At 54.5% G+C, this 22,770-nt stretch overlaps 1 protein-coding gene across 2 annotated transcripts in view; it reads left to right on the forward strand.

Moving 5' to 3' along the window:
* Positions 1-22,770, forward strand: part of LOC103754932 (probable E3 ubiquitin-protein ligase MID2) — a 66,466-nt gene that overhangs the window by 34,390 nt on the left and 9,306 nt on the right. The window contains exons 3-8 of one of the 2 annotated variants that reach the window (XM_029963769.1): positions 9,339-9,434; positions 13,553-13,660; positions 15,682-15,830; positions 16,305-16,432; positions 17,467-17,610; positions 21,147-21,312. In XM_029963769.1, the coding sequence (XP_029819629.1) occupies positions 9,339-9,434; positions 13,553-13,660; positions 15,682-15,830; positions 16,305-16,432; positions 17,467-17,610; positions 21,147-21,312 (791 nt within the window). The remainder of the gene's footprint in view (positions 1-9,338; positions 9,435-13,552; positions 13,661-15,681; positions 15,831-16,304; positions 16,433-17,466; positions 17,611-21,146; positions 21,313-22,770) is intronic. The other variant, XM_008920812.4, reaches the window with a different exon arrangement.

A 22,770-nucleotide genomic window follows, 5' to 3' on the forward strand; every position in this document is an offset into this window, starting at 1 on the left:
TATGGTTTCATCACTGTGGCAGAATAAAACAGGATCATTATTATTGCTTACTTTTCCAACAGAAGGGATTTCTCAGGGAAGCAGGGATACCAGTGATGCTTGGCTCCCATAAGGACAACAGAGCTGCTTCCAGGGTTTCTCTCAAGATGAGCCCTGGGGATTTTTAGGGCCAGCATGGGGAGACCAGAGCGGCCAGGAGGCTCTGGGGCTGCTTCCAGCACCAACTCCTTTCACTCACCATCACCCATCCCATGGAGGGCTCAGAGGTGGGAGGGTGGGGAGGTTTTTCCCCAACCCTTCCACCCCATCAGGAAATCACCCCTCTAGACCTCCTGGTTTGGAAGGAACTGGGAATTACTCACCAGAGGAAAATTCCTGGAAAAGGCATTGCTTGGAGCAGTGGAAATATTTTCCTTCCGCTCTGTCTTTCTAAAGGAATAAATAAAAATAGTAGAAAATCTGCAAATAACCTCAGGCCTCACCGTAGTTTGGGAATTTTTAATACCAAATGTAGCACATTTAATAAGATGTCTGAAAATCACATTCTTTTAAGCTGAAAAACACATGGCCTGAACTGGGGAGTAAAATCTCAGAGTGTTTAACTAGGACAGCTCAGACAAGCGGATCATGCTTAGATGACTTCAGGAATGAAAACTGGCTTGTCACAGTCAGGACGAATTTAATAAAATATTTAAACAATTTTCAACACCGCTGTGATGTTACAGAAAACCAGGATAATATCCAAGAGGAGAAGAATTGCTTTGGAAAGATTAAAGGATGTAATGACTGAATGGCCTAAATCAGCCATTACGCATTTCTGCCATGGTGAACCACTCTGATGCCCAGAGAAGCTGTGGCTGCCCCATCCCTGCAAGAGTTCAAGGCCAGGGTGGGTGGGGCTTGGAGCAACCTGGTCTAGTAGACCCTCCCATGGCAAGGGGTGGAGCTGGATGAGCTTTAAGGTCCCTCCCAGCCCAAACCATTCTGGGGTTCACTGGTTCTGGTGAGTGTTGGGAGAATGGGGGGGACACCAACTCAGATGCAAACAGCTGCCTTGGGTAGCTGAATGCTGCTGGCACCCTCTGCCCATTGTACCCACTGAGGCAGCAGGTAGTGCAGAGCTGGCTGTGGAAGCAGGTGGCATAAAAATGTCCTCCTCAGGCTGTTGGATGTCCTGTGAGACCCACTGCCACGTGGCAGGAGTTATCCCACCCGTGAGGCTGGGAAGGGATGCTGTGGTGCTCCCACAGCCATGTGCCTCATGTGTGCCTTCTGACAGCCAGAGGAGTTGGGGTCCAGAGGGTGAGCTGCTACGTGTCGTGTCTCTCCATGGCCTGGAGGTGAGTGTCAGGATCCATGCCAAGATATCTTGATTGGCAATGAAGGATGCAGGAGAGAGACCATCCAAATGCAGCTCTGGTGTGCCCTTTAACAGTAATGAAGGGAACCAGCCTCTGCTGGATGTGTATTTGGTGAAGTGTGGAAGCTGAGCTTGCCTTTGGGCAGCTCCTGGTTTTCCCCTCCAGCTCCCAGGACAAGCCTGGAAGCTGCAGAAACGTTCTGTACTTTGACAGGCTTCTCCCTCGTGCTGACTTACTGACAGACCCGCACTCTTGTGGTGATGTAGGAGAAGGTCTGGTCACCCTGTAACAGGGAGGGTGTCAGCTCCCTTGTTCTTGTCCTTCTTCTCATCTTATCCAGGAAAACAGCCCAGCGTGGCTTGCCAGGGAACAGCTCGTTCCGTGGGAGACACACTTGCGCGGCCGAGCTCCAGCGGCAGAGGTTCTCCACCACTGCCAGCCATTCCTCTTCTCCCTGCGGTGAGGAGGACGGCCCATGCCAAGGACTTGCAGGTGTTTGAGCTCTTCCAGGGTTTTGCCTGAAGGGATGTTTTCGGAAGCAAAGCCCTTGTTGCTGTTAAGTAGTGCAGGGACAGAAGCAAACAGGGAACGTGCACCCTGGAGCTGCATCAGGCAGCCAGACGCAAACCTTGCCAAAACAATGCTCAGACTGGGTCTGCAACTAATCAACGGCTTTGGAGAAATGACAGCATTAAACTAGTTCATGTGATTTTTTTCCCCCCTTGGAACTGTGCAGGACAGCTTTGATTTACAGGAGAATTAGCAGCGCTCCCCACCCCGATCCTCAGGTTGTCTGTAGGAGCAGGAGCATTTGGTCACATTCCTGCGGACCAGAGGCTGAAAAGTGAGGCATCAGGAGGAGGTGAGTGGGACCCTGGGTTGCTCCCGTCGGCAGGCAGCGAGTTTTACCTGCAGCCATTTCTGTCCCTGTCGTTTCTTTAGTTAAGATGTACCTGAGGAAGGCAGGAGCTCTGTGTTTGTGTCAGGAGAAGCTGAGGTCTCCCCTGTGGTTGAGGATGTGCTTCGGTTGTGTCTCTGTGGTGTGTGAGGTTGTGCCACAGGGATGGGGGGGGTGCTGGGAACGATCCCAGACCTGGTAGCAGCATGGCTGTGCGGAACTCTGGCCATGTGCCCTTTCCAGAGGGATGAGTGATGCTGGGGATGGTCCTGGACCTGGCGGCAGTGTGACAGTGCAGAGCTCTGGCCCTGTGCCCTGTCCAGAGGGCTGAGCTCCAGGAATGTGCTGAGCTTCAGACAGACGTGTCTGTGCAGCTGGACCCTCGTGCTGTCCTCTTCAGTGGACAAGAACTGTATCACCAGCAACAGGAGGAGCGGGACCCTGGCAGAGCTGCTGCATGGTGGTGCCTCAGTGGTGATGAACCACCTCTGTGTAACTCTCCTTACGAGCAGTGCCAGTACTGTTCCCATACTCCCTCCCATCCTGCCAAAATCCAGAGCCTGTCCAAGTGGCGGGAGGAGAGGAATTTCCTGAGGAGGATAAACAAACTGTTCTCATTGCTGTGAGGGTAGCTTTCCCACTCCCCGACCCAGCAGCCCTGCACCACTGAGGTGCCATTAGTGCCATGGACTAGGGACAGGGCAGCAGAACACCTGGGCAGAGCTCGGGAAGAGGCCCTTGCCACTTCTCTTGCTTCCTCTGGTCCCTTGGTGTATCCAAGGGAAGGACTGGCTCCTGCCATCACATCTTCGTCCTTAACTCTGTGACTCTGGCATCAGATCTCCTGCCCTAACAAAGCAATTTGCTGCTGGTGCTTTGCAGTTGCCCTGTGGCTTGAGTGACTGTCTGTGTGTACATGCACTGGGGTCCCCTCACGTCACATCCAGTCAATGGCTTGTGTCAGTGAGGCACCCAGAGCATGTGATGGCTCGTGGTGAGGGTACGAGGTGGGACCTGGGACATGTGGACCACACTGGGGTCTGCCCTTGACTCCCCCTCCACTGCAGGGCAGGGGATGGGGGCAGCAGGCTGGGAAGCAGGAGCAGTGTCTGCAGCAGTGACACTTTGGGGTCACTATCCCCAGGTCCCTGCAGCCCCATGCCCACTGCAGGGACACACCTGCTCTGGTACAGGCTCAGCAGATTTCTGCCTAGTTTCCTCTGCTCATTAGGCTGGTTTGGGGATCATCCAGTAATTAAGTGCTGTAGCTGCTGGGAACGTGGTGTCCCTGGGGAGTGGGGGTATGAGTGACACCCAGCTGGCACAAGGGGGCTGCATGACAGACCCGGGGTGTACTCTTAGCCCATGTGGTGGGATAGACAAGGGGTTTGCTCCCCAAAACCGAGAGGGTTCAGGCAATGCTGGTCGGCTCAGCCCAAGAGAAGATGCTCCAGAAGAGCCGACAAGACACAAATCCAGGATGTGCTGATTAGGCAGCGGCACATGCAAGGGCTGCAAATCACACAGTCAGCTCACCCTGTTTACTCGGGGTTTTCTGCTTTTATTTTTCTCTCCTCAATTTAAATTCCCAAGGAGACACTAGACACAGTTAAGTGCTGATGCAGCCCGCACTGGAATGCTGCGTGGAGGAGCACGGATCCCACCCACCTGCCTCTGCCCCCAGTCCCTGCTCAGCCCAGCCCAGCTGCTCCTCTGGGTTCCTGACAGTTCCTTCTTTTCTTTCATCTCGTTACAAATTGAAGCATGGCCACTGAAACGGTGGATTTGCCACACTGAGAGCAGGATCCAGCCCCAGGTCTTGCCAGACTGAGATAACCCTGTGCTTACTGTGCGTGGGGTGAACGGGACAGGCTGGGGATGCCCAGGACCCCAGGCTGAGCACTGGGGACATTGCTATAGCACTGTTTACCAGGGTAGCACAGGTGACTCCCAGCACAGGGCTCATGCTGGCTGTGGCAGGGAGCCCTGGCTGTGGCACACCCGTCCCCATGTCACCTACATCCCCAGCCCTGCTCCCCCTGAGGAACTTCCCTCCAGATCTGTTTTCCAAGCAAAGGTGAGCATAGAAAGAGCCAGTCAGGATTTAAACCTGACACATCATCAGGGATTAAACCTAATGAACAGATTTGGAGCAACTCTCAATTGCTCTGACTGAGTGGGAGACACGGGGGGGATGTCACTGCACCCTCAGGTACATCCTTGTGTGTTGATCGAGTGCATCCCCTCACTCCCCATCCCCTTCATGCCGGGGTGTCACTGCCAGGACCCCTTTGCTTGGCTCAGGCTCTGGCTCTGGACTCTTCAGCACCATCAGAGTCACCACCAGTCCTGTGCCACTGTGAGCTGCTCGGTTTCTAGGTCAGCTCTGCCAGTGGGGCGATAGCAGCCCCGAACACTGGCAGAGATTTCAGCTCTTACTCAGCCTGTTTGGCTCCAAAGCGACTTAAAATGCATTACTGTCACACATGGCAGCTCAGTCCTGTCTCTCTGTCACTTGTCCCATTGTCTGGGGACATTCTCCTTAGCAAAGCCCAGCAGCTGACTGGCTTTGCATATTTTTCCCCGAAGATTTTTTTTTCTTGGTGCTGGGAATTGATTCTAAACATAGAATTGTGGAATCACAGAATGGTTTGTGTTGGAAGGAACCTTAAAGCTCATGTTGTTCCAACCCCCTCCCATGGGCAGGGACACCTTCCACTAGCCCAGGTTGCTCCAAGCCCTGTCCAGCCTGACCTTGGATGCTTTCAGGGATGGGGCAGCCACAGCTTCTCTGGGCAACCTGTGCCAGGGCCTCCCCACCCTCACAGCCAAGAATTTCTTCCATATATCTAACCTAAATTTCCCCTTTTTCAGTTTGAATCACTTTAGAGGGATGTGCCACTGCCAGGGTTGGTTGTGGGTAGTGCCACGTTCAGCCCTCTGTCCAGCCTGTGGGAAGAGGATGTGGGAGTGGGAGCATCTGCTGGCACAGGAGCATTGCCAGGCTCTGGACCTGCTGGGGGGCCTCTGAGAAGAGCCTCATCTGTGTGGTGCCACCATGGAGAGGAGCCTGGTCGGGGCTGTGTGTTGCTGCCAGCACCCAGGATTTCCCTGGAAGTGTTCAAGGCCAGGTTGGATGGGGCTTGGAGCAATGTGGTCTAGTGGAAGGTGTCCCTGTCCATGGCAGGGGTTGGATGAGATGAGCTTTAAGGTCCCTTCAAGCCCAAACCATTCTAGGATTCTGTGATTTGTTAGCATGGAGGCAGCTGTCAGTGGAGGGGATGATGCTGTACCAGCCCCACCATCACTGTCCTGCTCCAAAATCCCTTCGGAGCAGATGGGGCTGGACTGACCCTGGTGGGAGCTACCTGCATCTCACCCTGTCCCGCTGCTGCTTCCCAGGAAAGCCACCCCAACATTTCTGAAATGAACCACATTGGTGCCCTCATCCCCACAGAGCCAGCAAGTGCCTGGGGCGGGAGTTTAGTGCAGAGCAGCATTTTGGCCAGGAACAGGGACATGGGTGGAGGTTCCCAGGGCTCCAGTGTCATTGCAGCTACAGGATGCAACCAACAACTTTGTGGTTTTGAAATAAGAGCAGCTCCCTTAGGAGCTCTGTGGCAGACTCCAGATGCCCTGAGCAATGTCCTGGTGACATTTGGCTTCCTTGTGCTGCTCCAAATGGGTCACAGGACACCCAGCAGCAATCCTGCCCTGCGCCAGGACCTGGCAGCACATCCTCAGCCTGAAGGGCCTAACTGTGCATCCTCAGCCTGGCAGCAATCCCAGCCAGCCGCTGCAGGTGCCTGTCCCCTGCCCCATCCAGGTGAGACTGGTGAATGGTGGTGGCATCTGGGGACCAGTTTTTCTGCCACTTTGGCACATGGAGGGCATTCTGGAGGGGGTTTGACTTGGTGCCAGTGTGCCTGCACGTGGGTTTGTGGATGCACACGTGATTTGTGTTTATGGTGTGCAGGGGGATCAGGGCAAGGATCTGTCTCCATTACTGGAAGTGATTATAGATGAATAGGGGCAATGAGAAAAGCCTTGGAAGTAACACTCTCCAGTTTTGGCTGTCTTTCCGTGTGAAGATACATGTGGAAATCTGTCTGTGATAAGGTGGAGCCAAAGGAAACCCTCCATGCTGCCATGTCAGGCTGAGCCCCTCACCCCTCAGAGCACTGCTGAGGGACAGCAGCACTGACCACAGCCCCTCAACTCCCAACTCCCATCTATAGGGTTTCCCTAGCTCCATGGAGCTCCAGGTACCCCTCCTGCACCCAGGGATTCCTACTGGTGGAGGAGACCTGAGACTCCCATGACTTGAACCTCTGGGCACTCCGAACACCCTCATACAATGGGTCTGTGTGACATATAGGGACCCTGTCCCTGCCCCTCTGTCTGGGGCTCTGAGCCTGCTCTGCTCTGTCTCCCAGATGGTTAAAGCCACAAGGCTGATAGTGTTTCCCAGTGCTGGTGGATGGGTTTCCAGACTGGTGGATGGGCTGGTGACCAGCCATGGAATGCAGCTCTGGCCAGGTGCAGGCAAGATCATGTTTGACGAAGCACAGGGACCAGGAGAACACCATGTATTTGTAGTTCCTGAAGCTGTCTTGAGCCCCCAGCCTTAATGCCTTCTTCAAACAGAGAAATCCGTGTTTAGTCCAAGTGCTTGTTGGGTATTTGGAGAAAAAGGAAAACAGAGTTGTTGCCCATCATGCCCATTGCTGAACAGATACGAGCGTCGGTGCTCGCAGGTCCGTGCTGTGTGATTCCGCTCCTCTGGCTGGGTGTGGATGGATTTACTGTGCATCTGGTCACTGGCAGGTAAAGGAGTGCAGCTGCTGAGCTGCTCTGTTGGAGCTCCAGGAGGGTTTGATCCTGCAGATCTTTGACATTCGGGGTGGGTGTCTGTCCCACAGTGCCTGTGTCTGGGCAATCCCCTCTCTGGTCCCATCATCCCTGGGTGACTTGGCCCCTTGGCCCCATGGAGCAACAGTGACTCCTGCTCAAAGGCATGGTGGTGCTCCCCTTTTTGTCAGTTTTTCTCACTTATCTCCCCAGTTGTAGCGAAATCACCTATTTCAGGCCAGAAGGTGGAGGTTTGGGGAAATGACGAGTGTTTTATAAAGCAATTAAAGCCCAACCCCTGTAATTGCTGTAATTTATATACACCTACAAAATAACCAGCTGGTGTGATCCAGGCTTCGAGCCCATTTTATTTGTTTCAGCACATCGAACAGATGGAAACATTCCATCTGTGTTTTCCTAGAATATAGAGGGGTTGGCAGTGAGGGTCTGTGGGTGTGGAGGAGGGCTGGGGAGCAGCAAGGGGCTCTGGGGGAGCAGTGAGGGGCTGGGGGAGCAGCAAGGGAGGGCTGTGGGAGCAGTGAGGAGCTGGAGGAGCAGCAAGGGGCTGTGCAACCATTGCTGACACCAGTAAAGCACCACTGACTGCCTCAGCATCACCACAGCGGACGTGTGATGAAGGGATCGGTGCTCAGGCGCAGGATTTGTGTGTGTTTATGGATGGGAGGAGTGATGCCATCCCCTAGAAAACTTGGGAAGCTGTAAATGGGGTTTGGGCTCGTGTGCTTCAAAGCTGTACCCCCAGCCCCCCCCCCTTCCATCACACCCTGGAACATTAAAGCAGGTTGGTGCGAGTTCAAAGCTGGGACCTCAGCACAGCCAAAGTGGTGACAAGGGAAGTAATTAGCAAGTGAAATGTTCAGTGCTGTAGTGAAATGATGTTATGATATTGGGCTGTGAGGAGGGGAGGGTGGGAGCAGCTGGTTTTTCCATTATCCATACAGCCCTGCTCTGCGAATCCTTCCTGCATAACGAAGGCTCCTTGGGTTTTATTCCATTTCTCCAGCCTGTTCCTGTGTTCTGCCTCACCCGCCCTTGGCTGGCAATTTGCAGGGTTGCAAACGAGCTTGGAGTATTTTAGGAGCCAGTGGTTTTTCAGGAATGAGTGCTCTGCCTGTGCTCTGTGCCTGTGATTCAAGTTCTCCTGGCTCAGTAGCCCCCAATTACCCATGTGTGCGGAGGGGGGCCGTGTTTATGGGTCTGCTGGAGTTGGATCAAAGCCTTGGACTGCAGTTCCTACCCGAGGATGAATGAACCACCTCAGGGATCTTCTTCCAGCCCCGGAGTTTAAAATATTAATAGGATATCATTTCCCAACAAGCACTGCAACAGGTAGCGAGTGCTCTGTTATAAAACATTCCTGTTAGCGGAGCACGTGGAACCAGCAATGCCACGTCCCTGGAATTGACACCCACAGACTGTGCGTCCCCCACATGGCCATGGATAGCAGTGTCCCCTTAAATGGGCTCTTTCTCCGTGCTCCACTGGATCCCCTTCTGCTCCTGGAGTATTGCAGCCTGCGGGCACCAGAGCAGGCCCCGGGCATCCCTGTGCTGCTGGGGTTGTGATCTGCTGGCAGAGATCTGCTGGCCATGAGCCACTGCCCGTAATCTGCTGGCCCAGATCCACTGGATGAGAGCCACTGGTGGGGATCTGCTGGCCAAGATCTGCTTACCGTGGTCCACTGGCTGAGATCCACTGGCCAGGATACACTGACTGAAATCTGCTGACCGTGATCTTCTGGTTGAGATCTGCTCCAGCAAGCAAAGGGCAGCATGGCAGGGGACTGAGAGGACAGTGAGGGCAGCTCAGCTCTCCTGGCCTGTGCCTACACTGCTCTGGCTGAGGTGGTTGGTAGATGAGATGTCTCTCTCCCATGGCTCATCAGGCTCTTGTTCGTCTCCCTCACCCTGTGCAGGACAAAACTGATGATGAAATAAGCCAAAATTTTCTCTCCAAAGAGCAGACACCCCACACTGTCCCCACAAGCTGGTGACACCACAGAGCTGAGTTTGGTGGCTCTCCCATGGCCCAACCCACCAGAGAGGGCAGGAGCTGCCGAGGAACCCCAGAGCCTTTTCCCAAAGTTATTCCAGTGTTGCTCCCTCAGGCAGTGGTGGGTGATGGAGGGTTGCTGGCAGGGGACTGGGGACACTCCAGCTTTGCTGATCTCTATGTTTTTCCTCTTTCTCCCATTTCTGGACCTGCAGCAAACCCTGGAGACGAATCTCACCAACCTGGTTAAACGCAACAGCGAACTGGAAAACCAGATGGCCAAGCTGATACAGATCTGCCAGCAAGTGGAGGTGGGTGAGGGCCAATGGGGGGCTGGGGGAGGTGCCTGGGGCATCTCCCTGCTCTAGGGATGGGATGCATGGATCACCCCAGAGTCCTTTGCTAGGGACTACCCTGGGAACAGAGATGAGTGTGGGGGGAAGCATTGCTGAGGTCTCAGGGGAGCTGAATTGCCTGGGGGAGTTTAGTCCCAAACAATTGAAGATGCAAGGATCATTCCCAGGGTCTGTAGGGTCTGAAGGAGCATGGCATGACTGGGAGCCACTGGGAAGAGACATGGGAGCCACTGGGAAGAGACATGGGCTGCTGGGCTGGCTCCACGCAGGAGGACCTGCCAGCTTCTCTGTACTGGGGCAGCAGGTGTTTTTGGTGGAAGCCTGGGTGAAACTGAGCATGGAAACCAGGCTCAGCTGGTTGACACCGAGCCTGTAACAGGGCTCATGAACTGGGTAACACCAAGCATGGAAGCAGGTCTCATCAATAGCCTGGGTGACACTAATCCTGCCAACAGGGCATGCAGCTGTTCCTTGAACCACCACCTTCCCATAGGATAAAATCCTAGGCTGCCGCCGGGATTGCTGGTGTGGATTCAGGGGGAATTTGCCAGTGCCTGAGTGAACACAACAGCTGTTTGCTTCATCCTTGGGCACCCCGGCCTTCCCCACACCTCCCCTTAGCCACCCCCTGAGCCCAGCAGCCAGTGGGATGCTCTGGCAGGATGTGGGGATATTGCAGCAGCATGTTGGAACGCTGTGGTGGGATGCAGGGACGCTGCAGTGGTGTGCAGGGATGCTGTGACAGTATGCAGGGATGCTGCAGTGGGATGCTATGATAGGATGCAAGGATGCTTTGGTGGGATGTGGGGATGCTGTGGCAGGATGCAAGGATGCGGCTGGATGTGGGCATGCTGCAGCAGGATGAGGGATGCTGCCTGTGCTGGCTGGAACTGCTTGCCCTCAGCGAAGCACCTGGAATGGATTTGTCCATGGAGCTGCAGCTTGTCCTTCACCACCTGCATCTCGGAGCAGCTGGAGCTCTGGCACTGGGAAGGTGCTTCCAAACCCCCGTGGTTCCTACAGGCAGCGTCAGCGCTTTGTTCTTTGCTCCCTCAATAATGTCCTGATGATCTGGCAAGAGGAAATGAGAGTAGAAGCCCTTTCTGTGAGTGCCAGCAAGGCCGAGTGTGCTGCCAGCAGCTGGCAGGCACTGTCACAGTGTGCGAGGAGGAGGAGGAGGAGGGGGCTGAGATGCTCTGAACTTCCAGCCAAAATAAGGAGAGAAAAGTCCCACTTGGCTCTGCAGCACTGCTGGCCTTCCACACTGGTGCTCCGTGTCACTCACATTGTCCTGTTTCTCTCTGCCCATGCATCACTCTGCAGTAGGAATGGCTTTGTCAGAGCTGTCTCTCCTGGGCTCCCTCTTCCCCAGGGCTCAGAGGGCTTGGAGTGAGTCTGGGAAAACAGACAGCAAAAGGCTGGCTGGCAGGGAGAGAAGGAGCCAGGACGTCCTTGCAGAACCGTGGTGACAGTCACCAGCCCTTGCTGCTCTAATGGCCCACACTTTAGCTCTGAGAACCCACTAGGGATGGAGCAAGGATGTGGCTGGATGTCCTTCCAAACCTCCTCCTTTGAATCCAGCTCCAATATCTTAATGACCTGACCTATGATAAATTGAAATCCATTTGGTGTTTCTGTCTGATCCAGGGAGTCTCAGACCTCTAAGCTGTCATTTTCGGCAGAGTTTGGGAGTTTTCAGCTTTGTCAGACGCTCTGCTTAAAATAACAGTTCAAACAACATTTCTCAGCCATGCTGAATGCACAGCCGGGCCCTTGGAGGCACCTTCACAGAGAGCACAGTAAAGTGTGAAGCAGAAAATATCTCTGCCTCCCTGTTTTCCCTGTCAGTCTGATTCCAGGGAATTTTGCTTTCGAGCTATTTGTAGACGTGGCACACGCGATCCCGACGTACTCTGCCCCTCGGCCACGTTCAGTGTAAGTCCCATGGTACGGCCAGGGAATGGTGCCACCAACACCCCGACAGACAGGGGTTCACAAGGGCACTGCAAGTGTCCCCAGGCCACTGAGCCCGTGCTGCCTGTCAAAGTGACTCTGGTGCCTGGGGCACTGCACTGAGAGAGGGTGAAAGGGCCAAGTCCCATGACAGTGATGGAAACGTGGACCCAGGAGAGCAGGTAACAATCTCGTGGAGAAGCTGAGTTTGTAAAATAGAGATGGTACCACCGTGATGCCCCCATTGTGGGGGGCAGCAGGAGATCCTGCACGTGCACCAGGGGGCGGTGGCCTCTGTGCCACGGCAGCCGCAGGGCTGACCTCAGTGTGAGCTCGTGGTGTCTCCAGAGCACGGTTGCTACACGGCCAAAAAACTCTCGAGGGTTTTGGAGGTGGGATGGGGTTCTCTGCTCCATCCCTGAGCTGCCAAGGCACTAGAGAGGAGGTTTGCCTGTGCCTGAGTCATACTGTGGGCTGAGATGCTATTCCTCATCCCCATGAGCTGCAGGATGAGCTCTTCCCAGGGCTGAGTTTATTCCAGGGCTGTGTTGTCCCTAGCACATTCCCCCTCAGGACTGAGAAGAATGAAGTATTTTTTCTCTCCTTTCTTACACCTAAAAGCCTCCCCCATGCCCAGTGCTCCTATACCCATAGCACTTGCCAAGTCTTCATCCCAAGTCCAGCATTTACCTGGGAACTGATTCATCCCTACAGAGTGGTTTGGCCAGTGTCCAGATGTGCTTGAACCAGTGATTTGCCAGCAGAGCAGTGCTGGTCTGCATTACACCCACCATGCTCTGCTGGCCCTTTGGGAGGACTCAGCCTTAAAAATGCTCCTTTTGGGGCAGAAGGCAACTGCAAAAGGGACTGTGTGGCCTCTGCGACTTCACCTGCCTTTAGCCTCCGAGAGCATGAGCATGCCTGTGGGCAGATTTCTTGCCCTGGGCAGGTTTTCACATTTTTGCTATGGATGAGTACAGGTTTATGTTGTCCTGTAGCCATCCTGGAAGGGGAGTGCTCCAGGCCTGAGCCCTGGGACCACTGTTGGTCAGCAGCTGGTTAGGGGGATGGACCTAGGGCCGACCTGAGGTGCTCCAACCTCCCCTCCTATCCTTTGGCCCAACATCTCCTTCCCTCCCTTTGCCATGCACAGGCCTTGCTTCATCTTCCCTTACCTTCCTGTGAACCAGAACCTGAATGAGAGTGGGAGTCAAGAGTTTGTGCTCCTGGGAAGCTGGGGTGACAGCCATCTCCATGGGCACATGGCCTCGAGGGACCTGGGTGCTGCCAGCTCTCCACAGCCAGGCTGCACAGCAGCACTGCCACAGCAGCTCTCTGCAGGCTCCAAACCCTGGAGCTGATTCCCCCCCCTCCTGCTACGTGCAGCAGATTGGGAAAATTTTACGCTGTTTTTCCTCCGTGGAGCTCTCTTTGCAGACCATCAGCTGTCTCCCACTCCAGTGTTGCATAATCTGCTGGCCAGGTTTAAAAAAAGATGCTGTAGCAAAAATGTGGTGCACTCAGGGCTGCCTTTGGACTGCTCTGTGTTTCACAGGGATTTGGGAATAAGAAATAAGGAAAACTGATTTCCATCCTCTAGCGTGCTTTAATTGATAGGGCTCAATTCCCCTTCCATAAAGTGCACTCCCCTGTCCTGTCTTGTCCTGTCCTGTCCACCACCCCGGGGATACTGGTCTTCCTGGAGGCAGAGGACTGGAAGCTTTGCCTGCACCCCCACACACTGTGGGTGCACCATGGTGAACAGAGCCATGAGGGTGTGTTGTGTGTTGCCCCAGCACCTGTATGTTGTGTGTCCCCCCCAACACCTGTATGTTGTGTGTGTCCCCATCACCTGTATGTTGTCTGTCCCCCCAACACCTCTATGTTGTGTGTGTCCTCCAACATCTGTAGGACTGTGTGTGCTCTCCCCAACACCTGTATGTTGTGTGTCCCCCCAACACCTGTATGTTGTCTGTCCCCCCAACACTTGTATGTTCTGTGTGTCCTCCAATATCTGTAGGATTGTGTGCTCCCCCCAGCACCTGTATGCTGTGTGTGTCCCCCAACACCTGTATGTTGTGTGTCCCTCCTAACACCCGTGTGTTGCTGTTCCTGGCCAGGTGAACACAGCCATGCACGAGGCCAAGCTGATGGAGGAGTGTGATGAGCTGATGGAGATCATCCGCCAGCGCAAGCAGGTCATCGCTGTCAAGATCAAGGAGACAAAGGTGAGGGGGGCTGGCTCACGTGTCCCTGGTCCAGCCATGGGCAGAGGGGCCACAGCCATGAAGGATTTGCTTTGGGCAGCCATCAGTGCGCTCAGGTTCATCTTCTTGCTGTCCAAAATCTGGGCGTCCCTCACTGCTGCTGCCCCAGGGCTCCTCCTCCAAGGACAAGGCATGTGCTGGATGTGGCTGGAGGAGGAACGGTGTGTGGGTTAGCGTGACAAGTTGGTGCAGAGGCTGGGATCACTCTAGACAGCTTCCTCAGGGCTTTTAACTACCACGGTCCTAATAGAATAATGTGGAATTAATACTGAAGGACCGGAGCCCAGCGCTGCAAAGAAAGCAGAGGCTGCACAGTCTGCACTGCAGCACAGCTGAGGGGGGAGCTGCTTCTCACCCTTTTCTTTGTAGGGGTGTTTGGAGCCTTCATCCAGTGGTTCCAGGTGTTTTGCAGTGGTTTCTTTGTGTGATGTCCCACCCCAAAGGGAAAGGCAGCACTCAAGATTTATAGATGCTCATGGTCGAAAGGACTGGCAGAAGTCAGAGGGTCTGCAAAAGCTTACAGAGTTTTGTTAGTAAATTACAAGTAATTTACTTGGCATGGAAATTTATATGGATTAGTTCCTCATCTCCTAATATAAGCACATAGCACTGGGTTTTGGATAAAGGGGTAGAGTGAACAGGAAGAGAGAGAGGGAGATGGATTAAAGACGGAGAGAGAGGAAGAAAGAGAGATCACCAGTCCTGGTTCCAGCAACAGGGTGTCCAGGGTCAGGGGGCACTACCTGGGCTTCATGCGTGGGCCTTTTTATAGATAAGTTTTCCCCATCCTGGGGAGAAGTTTCTCCCTTTCTGTGCAAGTCACTTCTCATGTGCAGTCCATTTTTCCAGACCTTTCTGGAAACGGGTCAGAGGCTTCAGGTGTCTTTGGTGGTCTTGATCTCCCCTACAGGCCATGCCCACTTCTCCACCTCACTCCTGCTCTGCTGTGTTGTGCTTATCTTTAGGAACCGGAACAAGGATGTTTGTCCCAGAAAAGTGCTGCCCTACCTCTGTAGGGCCCCTTCTCCAGCCACAGCAACCCTTGGGCTCCACACATGCGACAGGGAGAGGCTGGGGGGCTGGGCTGTAGCTCTGGGTGGTGCCCTTGGGAGCTTCCATGAGCCCTTTGTGGTTCTCACTGAGTTTGGGTGTGCATTGGGGTCCCACCGCAATGCCCACAGCCAAGCCCCAAATACAGATGTTTCCCAGGTGTAGATTGGGAGCAGGTTCTGCTGCAGGCGTACACAGGAGAGCCACCAGCACGACTCTGGGACACCCTGGCATCAGTGGGAGCTTTGAAATCCTGCTTCTACCCCAAACACTCCAGGGAACATATTTTATGTAACGGTGCCGTCTGCCGGTCCATCTGTCTGTCTGCTTGCACTTCCCACTCTCTTCCCTGATGGCTCCAGGCTGTGCTGTCCAGTTCAAGCCATGCTTGGGAGGAGCTGGAAGCTCCAAACTGTTGTTTTCCTACAATTGACACCTGGGCAGAGGTGAGTGGCATGGATTAGTGCCCAAACTCTCCGCAGAGGCAGCGCTGAGGAGCTGCCAACCCAGCACTGCACCAGTGGGAGATGGGTGTGGGGACACTGGTACTGACCATACTGGGTTTGGCTTCCAAAGTTACCTGGGAACTGGAATAAGCATCTGTGCCAGTGAAAAGAGACCAGGGATGGAAAGGTGCAGGGGTGCAGCATTGCAGATACCTCTGTACCCTCCCTGTGCTGTCTGTGGTGGGGCTGGGCAGGGTTCCCCCTTGCTTCCAACACCTGAGCAGCAATTTCCAGGTCAGAAGGGGACGCAGCTTTCCCAGGAGCCCCAGCCAAAAACATGGGAGAGTTTAAAAAGCTTGAAAGACAGCTCCCCAGAGCCACTGGGACATTCCTGTGCCATTTCAACGCTTCTTGCTCCCCGTGAGCTCAGGATGGGGCTCCCTCTGTGCTTTTCAAGCTGCTGAGCTCCCTCTGCTCCTCTGGCAGGTGATGAAGCTGCGGAAGCTGGCTCAGCAGGTTGCCAACTGCCGGCAGTGCCTTGAGCGCTCCACGGTCCTCATCAACCAGGCCGAGCACATCCTGAAGGAGAACGACCACGCACGGTTCCTGCAGACTGCCAGGAACGTGGCTGAGAGGTGGGCTGGGCTCAGGGCTCTGATGCTGCAGTTGTCCCCTGGTTGCAGGTTCCTGCCCAGAGATGACTTTGTCCCCAGAGATTCCCAGTCCCCCCTGGAGCCTCCCACCACGCTGCCCTCAAATAAACCCTCAGGTCAGGTTCTCATCCCTCACAGGACAGGTGTTGCATGGCTGGTCCTAACAACACTGTGGAACAACACTGTGGAATACGGGGGTGGGAAAGTGGTGGGAATGCCAATCCACAGGATGCCCGGGGGCCAGTCAAAGCTGGGATCCCCCAAGGATGAAGCCCCCTTACTCTCAGGGGGGCTAGGCTGCTCCCCTGGGCAGTGGTTTGTAGGTGCAAGCTGGTTTCCTGACAGCAGGAACATCACAGCAAGGCTGCCTGCACCCCTCTGCCCCCCCCACCACGGCCAGGCTTTGGGAAACATGTGCACCCTGGCGCGTACTGATGGTCCCTTCTTTCCTTCCAGGGTCGCCATGGCAACTGCATCCTCGCAAGTTCTGATACCAGATATCAATTTTAATGATGCCTTTGAAAACTTTGCTTTAGATTTTTCCAGAGAGAAGAAGCTGCTGGAGGGGCTGGATTATCTAACGGGTGAGTGCACGGGCACATTCCCCTCCGCTGCACCCCGTGTCCTCCCCACAACCCCATGTCTTCCCCTCAGCCCCTGCCCCCGTGCCCCACATCTTCCCCTTAGTGCCTTCCCCTACGCCCCACCAGGGGCTGGCAGACGCATTTTAAGACTTAACCTGTAAAAAGCGCTGGGTCAGCTGTGGCAGAGCAGGGGCCGTGCTGTCCCCAAGACAGTGACGTGTCCCCATCCTCCCATTTCACTCTGCTGCTCCTGCAGGATCCATAGAAAAGTCCAGAAAGCTCAAAAATTATGGTCTCTGTGACCTGGGGAGGAGTCTGATGCCCATAAGGATGCGAGAGGGATAAGGATTACATAAGGATCCATAAGGGAGGGAACAGTGAATTAACCAATTATTATGCTTCTAATGCACTCTGCGCTTTAACATTTCCCTTTTCCCGCCCTTTTTTGAGGGTCTCTTGGTCCTAAATTATGAACCCTGTTGGGCAGGACCTTTCTGGGCCCCACGGTGCTGCAGCACAGACTGAACACTGCCCTCAGGGGTCTGAGAGCACCAACAGCTGCTGGACTGAACTGTGCTGGAGCACTGGGGGGATGAAAGCTCCAGGGAGGCAAGGACATCCTCACTCACCCAAATCCGATTTTATTATCACAAAGCAGATCAGCTTTCACTGAAAGACTAACACAAACATGTGTCCGGATCAGTTATGGGATAAACTACTTATTCCACAGCCAGTCCTGGGAAATAGGTGGATTTGGAAGTGGGTTCTCAGCCTGTTTCAAAGTGGGGGTGTCAGACCTGATGGAGCAGCAGCAAAACCCCTGCGCTCTGACCCCTGGATGCTTCGTTAAACTAAAAAATTTAATTTAGTTTGAAACACAGTGACAGATAAAATGAGGGATTTCTGGGTGTCCAGAGACTCTGCTCCCACCGCGAGCCCACCCCTGTCCTTATGGGAGCAGGAAAGCCCTGGGTTTTCAAAGAAGGAGAGCCCAAACTGACTGAGGTCTGTGGTCTGTGCCCTCCCTCCCGCAGCCCCGAACCCGCCGTCGATCCGCGAGGAGCTCTGCACGGCCTCGCACGACACCATCACCGTGCACTGGATCTCGGAGGACGAGTTCAGCGTCAGCTCCTACGAGCTCCAGTACACCATCTTCACCGGCCAGGCCAACTTCATCAGTAAGTCACCACGTGCTGCGGGGGCTGCGGTTCCCTTCGGGAAGGAATCCCAGGCTGCCCAGAGAAGCTGCGGCTGCCCCATCCCTGGGAGTGTTCAAGGCCAGGTTGGATGGGGATTGGAGCAACCTGGGCTAGTGGAAGGTGTCCCTGTCCATGGCAGGGGGTGGAACGAGATGATCTTTAAGGTTTCTCCAAGCCCAAACCATTCTGTGATTCTGTAAGGAAAAGGTTCTCAGTGGTTTAAAGACTGGGAATTCATGGAGGAAACAGCAGCAAAGAATCCACCAAGGGCTGCAGTCAGAGCTATGGAGACCTCCCCTTGCTGGGGGTCCATCCCTGAGCTGCTCTGCCCTGCATTTGGTGCCATCAGCCCTGGCTTGTTGAAGCACAGGGAGCATTGGAGGGTCTCATCCATCTCACAGCTCCCAGGTCCGTACATCTGGGATCGTATGGGCAAGGCAGCGCTGGCTGATAATTAACATGGTTTGTAAACCCTCTGTAACAACACTGAGTCACGTCTCCAGGTCATTTATTGTGCAAATCGCTGCCATACCTAATTGTTTTTCCACACCGCCACAAATTTGCCTGACAGGAATGGGATTTGAGGACCAAGGAGGGATCTCGCTGATGTTCCGTGGCTTGTGAGAAAGTGTTATTCCTGGTTTTCCCTAGCAGCACTTGCCGCTGGGGAAAGTGCTGACACGGTGCCTCAGACGGGCGTTTTGGGCTGCCATCAGTCTGTCCCACTGGCTGGGAGGACGCTGGCCCTGGGAGCACGGTGTCACGGCTCCGGAAGGCTGCACAGTGCACTCTGGAATGCGCAGGAAGCTGCCAGAGAAAGTTCCTTGCGGCTTGCCAAGCTGGATGTCACCTCTCCAGCCCCAGCCCAGCCTTTGCCCTTGTTTGGGGAAACAAGATGATGTGTTTCCTCTCAGTCAGAGGCTGTATGGTATCGGTGCTGCCGCAGCCAGATCTGCCCTGCTTGGCTCTCCTCTCATTCCCAGCTACAGCATGTTGTCTCCAGCACTTTGTCCTTCTCTGGAAACTTGGAGAGCTCGGCCACCTCTCTGGCTCTGCTTTTGGATGACCACCAGCCCCATGTCCACTGCACTTCCAGCCGAGGGCAAGACAGGGACAGTGCTGATGTCATTGAATGGTTTCAGTGGGGAGGGACATCTGAAGTCCCTGAGTCAGCTCTGCAAAAGCTGGGCTGACAGGGTGCTCAGGGCTTGCTCCTTGAGAAGTAAGGACTGTCTAGGGGTGGAACACCCAGTGCTTCCCCACCCCCAGCTAGAAGGATTTTGCCCTTTTCCAAGCAGGATTTCCCCCACTGCAGCTTGTGCCCTTGCCCTGGGGCCGTGCTGGGGAAGGATCTGGCTTCTTCCTCTCCCCAAATGCTACTTTGGACACATGGCTTAGACTCCCATCCATCGAGGGACTTGGGAATGAGTCACCTGCCCACGTCTGGGGGTCTGGCGCAGGCGTTGGGAAGGGGGAGCTGTGGCGACTGTGGGGATGAGGAGCAGCAAGGGCAGGGCTGGAGGAGAGCCCTGAGAGCACATGTCAGGAGTGTCCTTCTTAGCCCGCTTGGGTTGCTATTGCTGGGAAGAGCGAAGAAAACACGAGTTAAATCTCCGAGGAGAAAATGAATAACGTATTGTCCCTTGGAATAGCGCAGCCGGGTCCGGGTGAGCCCTGGCTGAACTCATGCATGAAGAGACACTGGAACACTGAGCAGGAGTCTGGGAGGCTGACCAGGAGAGGAAATACCTTTCCAAGGAGCACACAGTTGGCCTGTGGAACCCATCCCCTTCACGCTCCCATCAAAGCCAAGAGCTCAGCAAGAGCCGGACGTTTTTATGGATGACAAATGCTGCAATAAAAAGGATTTTTTTATGCTTTGGCGAGGGTAGGAGCCCTCAGTCTTCAAGGCCAAGCTCTTTGTGGTTGTTTTGGGAAATAAGCCTGCTTGGGAGGCCGAATCCTTCCCGCTGTCGTCTCTCAGCCACTTTGTTCTTCCTCATGGAGGATCCCCAGCTGGTCCTTCCTGCAGGGAGGTGACAGCCACCAGTGCCAGGCTGGAAGCTGTGTACTATGACGAGAGCAGCTCTCTGTGTAGGCTGCAATCAGGATCACATCTGTTTTATTTTCTACTTCACATCACATTGCTCTGCGCCCCTCGGCCATTCCCATGTGTGTTCTAAACCAAATCCAGGCTGACAGGGGCTGCAACCTGCCCTTGTCCTGCGGCTGAGGGAGCCACTGGAGATAAATGAACACCCCATGGAAGTCATTGCAGAGGAGGTGAGGAGTGTTCCCAGCTCCTGCCCTCAGCCCTGCATGTGCTGAAAACCCTCCTCCAGTCACCCTGAATTCACAACCCACTCCTCACCTCTCACCAGTTCCAGTAAGCCTCCAGCTACTGCTTCCAAGCCTCCTCCTTATCCCTCTTTTGGCTCAATGCCCTGGCCCTGTGCTGCAATAGCTGCCCCAGAGCTGTGTTCAGGAAGCTCAAGCACTGCTGCCACGGTGGGTCCTGGGCTCTCACTGCCCCAGCCCCCCAGTTCCCCCCAGACCCTGCCAGATCCCTGTCCCCCAGCACTGGCTGCTCAGGTGCTCATGCTGGCTGCAGGTGATCCTTATGCCAGCCATGCTGGTGGCAGGAACAGCCTCAGTGGCTCAGTGTAGGGCTTTTCCCCTTTCCTGGAGCACTGTGTCACCTAATGTACAACATTACATTTCCATACATGCCAGGCCCCGCAGCTCCAACACTGCAAACCACTGCAGCAGTCAGGCTTGGCACTTCCAGAGTCTTGGATTTTTCATTGCCTCCCATTTCCAGAAAGAGTTCAGGCTCCTGAATGATTTCCAGGCATCTGGATCCCTTCACTGAGAGCTCATTTTCTTTGAACTGCTCTGCAGACTAGTCTGCCCAGGGAACTGAAGCATCAGCATCCCTTGGCCTTATTACTTCCCACCCTGGAGCACTGAGCACCAGGCAGGAACAGGATTCAGGTGCAAACACGTTGATTCAATTGCAAATACATCCCTTTCTGCTTCTGGAATTGCTTATTGTGGACCAGGAGCTGGAGAGAGACTGTCCTGTGGGAGCAGAGACATGAGAGAGGATGATAGTGGAGTGAGGATATGATGATGATGAGATCATGGTGAGCATCACCCCCTCCTTGGCACCAGCAGTGACCTCTGCCATCTGCCCTGGCTGAAGGGTGCCACTGGCTGAATTCTCCTTTCTCTGCACCTCTTCCCCATCACTTCCCATGGCAGCATCCCAAGATGCCAGCACACCAGCCCTGGCTCTGCCTCACCAACATTGCCTTGATGTGATAATGAAAGAGATTCTGAGTTGCTGGGATTTATCATCTCTGGAAGTTTCCCTACAGCCGCTCTGAACTCCCAGGCAGGCGGCAAATCCTCCCGAGGGACGCGCGGTTGTGAGCTCTGCCTGAGCAGCGTGGGGACTTTGTATTCTGTCCTTCCCTGGCAATAAATCTCTCCCTGCCTCTCCTGCGCTGCAGGTCTCTACAACTCCATGGACAGCTGGATGATCGTCCCGAACATCAAGCAGAACCACTACACGGTGCACGGGCTCCAGAGCGGCACCCGCTACATCTTCCTGGTGAAGGCCATCAACCAGGCGGGCAGCCGGAACAGCGAGCCCGCCCGCCTCAAGACCAACAGTAGGTGCCCGGGCACTCCCCTGGCCATGGCAGGTGTGGGGAGGGAGAATTTCCTGGGTGTTGGGGCTCCAGGGGTGTGGCTGAGTACTCCTAGAGAGCCCGCAGCGGCTGGCACAGGATGGAGACCGCGGGGTGTTTAAATTATTGAAGTGCCCCTCTCGGTGCCTCTGCTCCTTCCCTGCCTTGGGATAGTCTCCTGTTACCCCATGTGGTGCCCTGTGCTCCTGTCAGCACCCATCCCTGGGGTCTCAGGAGGTCATAAAGGCCCATCATTCTGGTGGCTTTACATCCCTGGGCTTTTTGAGGCTAATGCACAGAGTCCCAGAGCAACTGTGTTCTTGTGTGTGCCTTTGCTCGCAGAGAGTTGTGATTTTAGGGAGCCATAAGGATGTTGAAAAGTGTCTCCATGGTGGTGGATGGGACTTTGCAACCACACACAAAGCAGAAGTTGCACTTTCCAATGCCCCACGGATGCCAAATGTGTTTAGGGAAAGCCAAACTCGGAGACCAGTGGTTCTGGCACAGACAGAGCTCCTGGGTTTGCGGTGGAAAACCTTTTCCCACTGACCCATACCTGGGGGGATGCCACAGGGGGAGGGACAATGTATGGTCTTGGAGGAGGGAATAAGCTGGCTCTTCAGGCTCCTACTCACTGTCTGATCTGTGCCCACATCTCTCCGGTGCTCCCATGCCTCTGTGCAGCCCTGGTGAGCACAGCTCTCCCTTTTCCCATCTGTCCCTTTTCCCAACAATGGCTTCTACCTGGACGAGGCTTTTGTGATGATTTGTCACCTACACCTCCTCCTTTTCTTTGCATGACATTAAACTGAATAAAATGGCATTGAGGCGGTGGGGCTGAGGGAGCTGCTGGGGAGCAAACTCCAATCCAATCTGCCTGTTTATTAAAAATTTATCCCTCCTGTGGCTGCTGTTTTTCAGCGCTTGCCCAGCTTTGAAAAGCATTCCTTCTGGGAATGAGGAATAGGCAGCTTGGGAAGCCAGGAGCGAGGGCAGTTGGCCATGGCAGCAGCTCCCGGTGGACGGGGGTTGCTTTCTGGGATTTTAGCTGAGTGTCAGTCACCAGAGCTGCCAGCACAGCACAGAGGGCTTCTGCTCAGAGAGAGACTCAGTTTGATAAGAACCTCATCTGGTTTTGAGCTCCCCTTGCTGCAGGGATGTGTCTGCAGCAGCTTCCTGCGTGTTCGAAACCTCGAGCAACCTCACCTGAGGCACTGCACAGGTTACGTGTGAGTGTGTTTTTGTGTGTGCCAAAGCCCCTTCCACAAGGACTGATCCTTCTCTTCCCACTCTGGACAGGAGAGGCGTGTGGCACTGATGGGCACACATCCCTCCTTGCCGCCGGTTTGCCATTCCTTTGCCATCTGTGTTTGTGGAAACTTCTGAATTCCTGAAGGTTTGATTTAGCCACATATATGGATATAATATAAATTGATATGCTTTC

Source organism: Manacus vitellinus, unplaced genomic scaffold (assembly GCF_001715985.3).
Source record: "Manacus vitellinus isolate BGI_N305 unplaced genomic scaffold, ASM171598v3 scaffold_62_pilon, whole genome shotgun sequence".
NCBI lineage: Eukaryota > Metazoa > Chordata > Aves > Passeriformes > Pipridae > Manacus > Manacus vitellinus.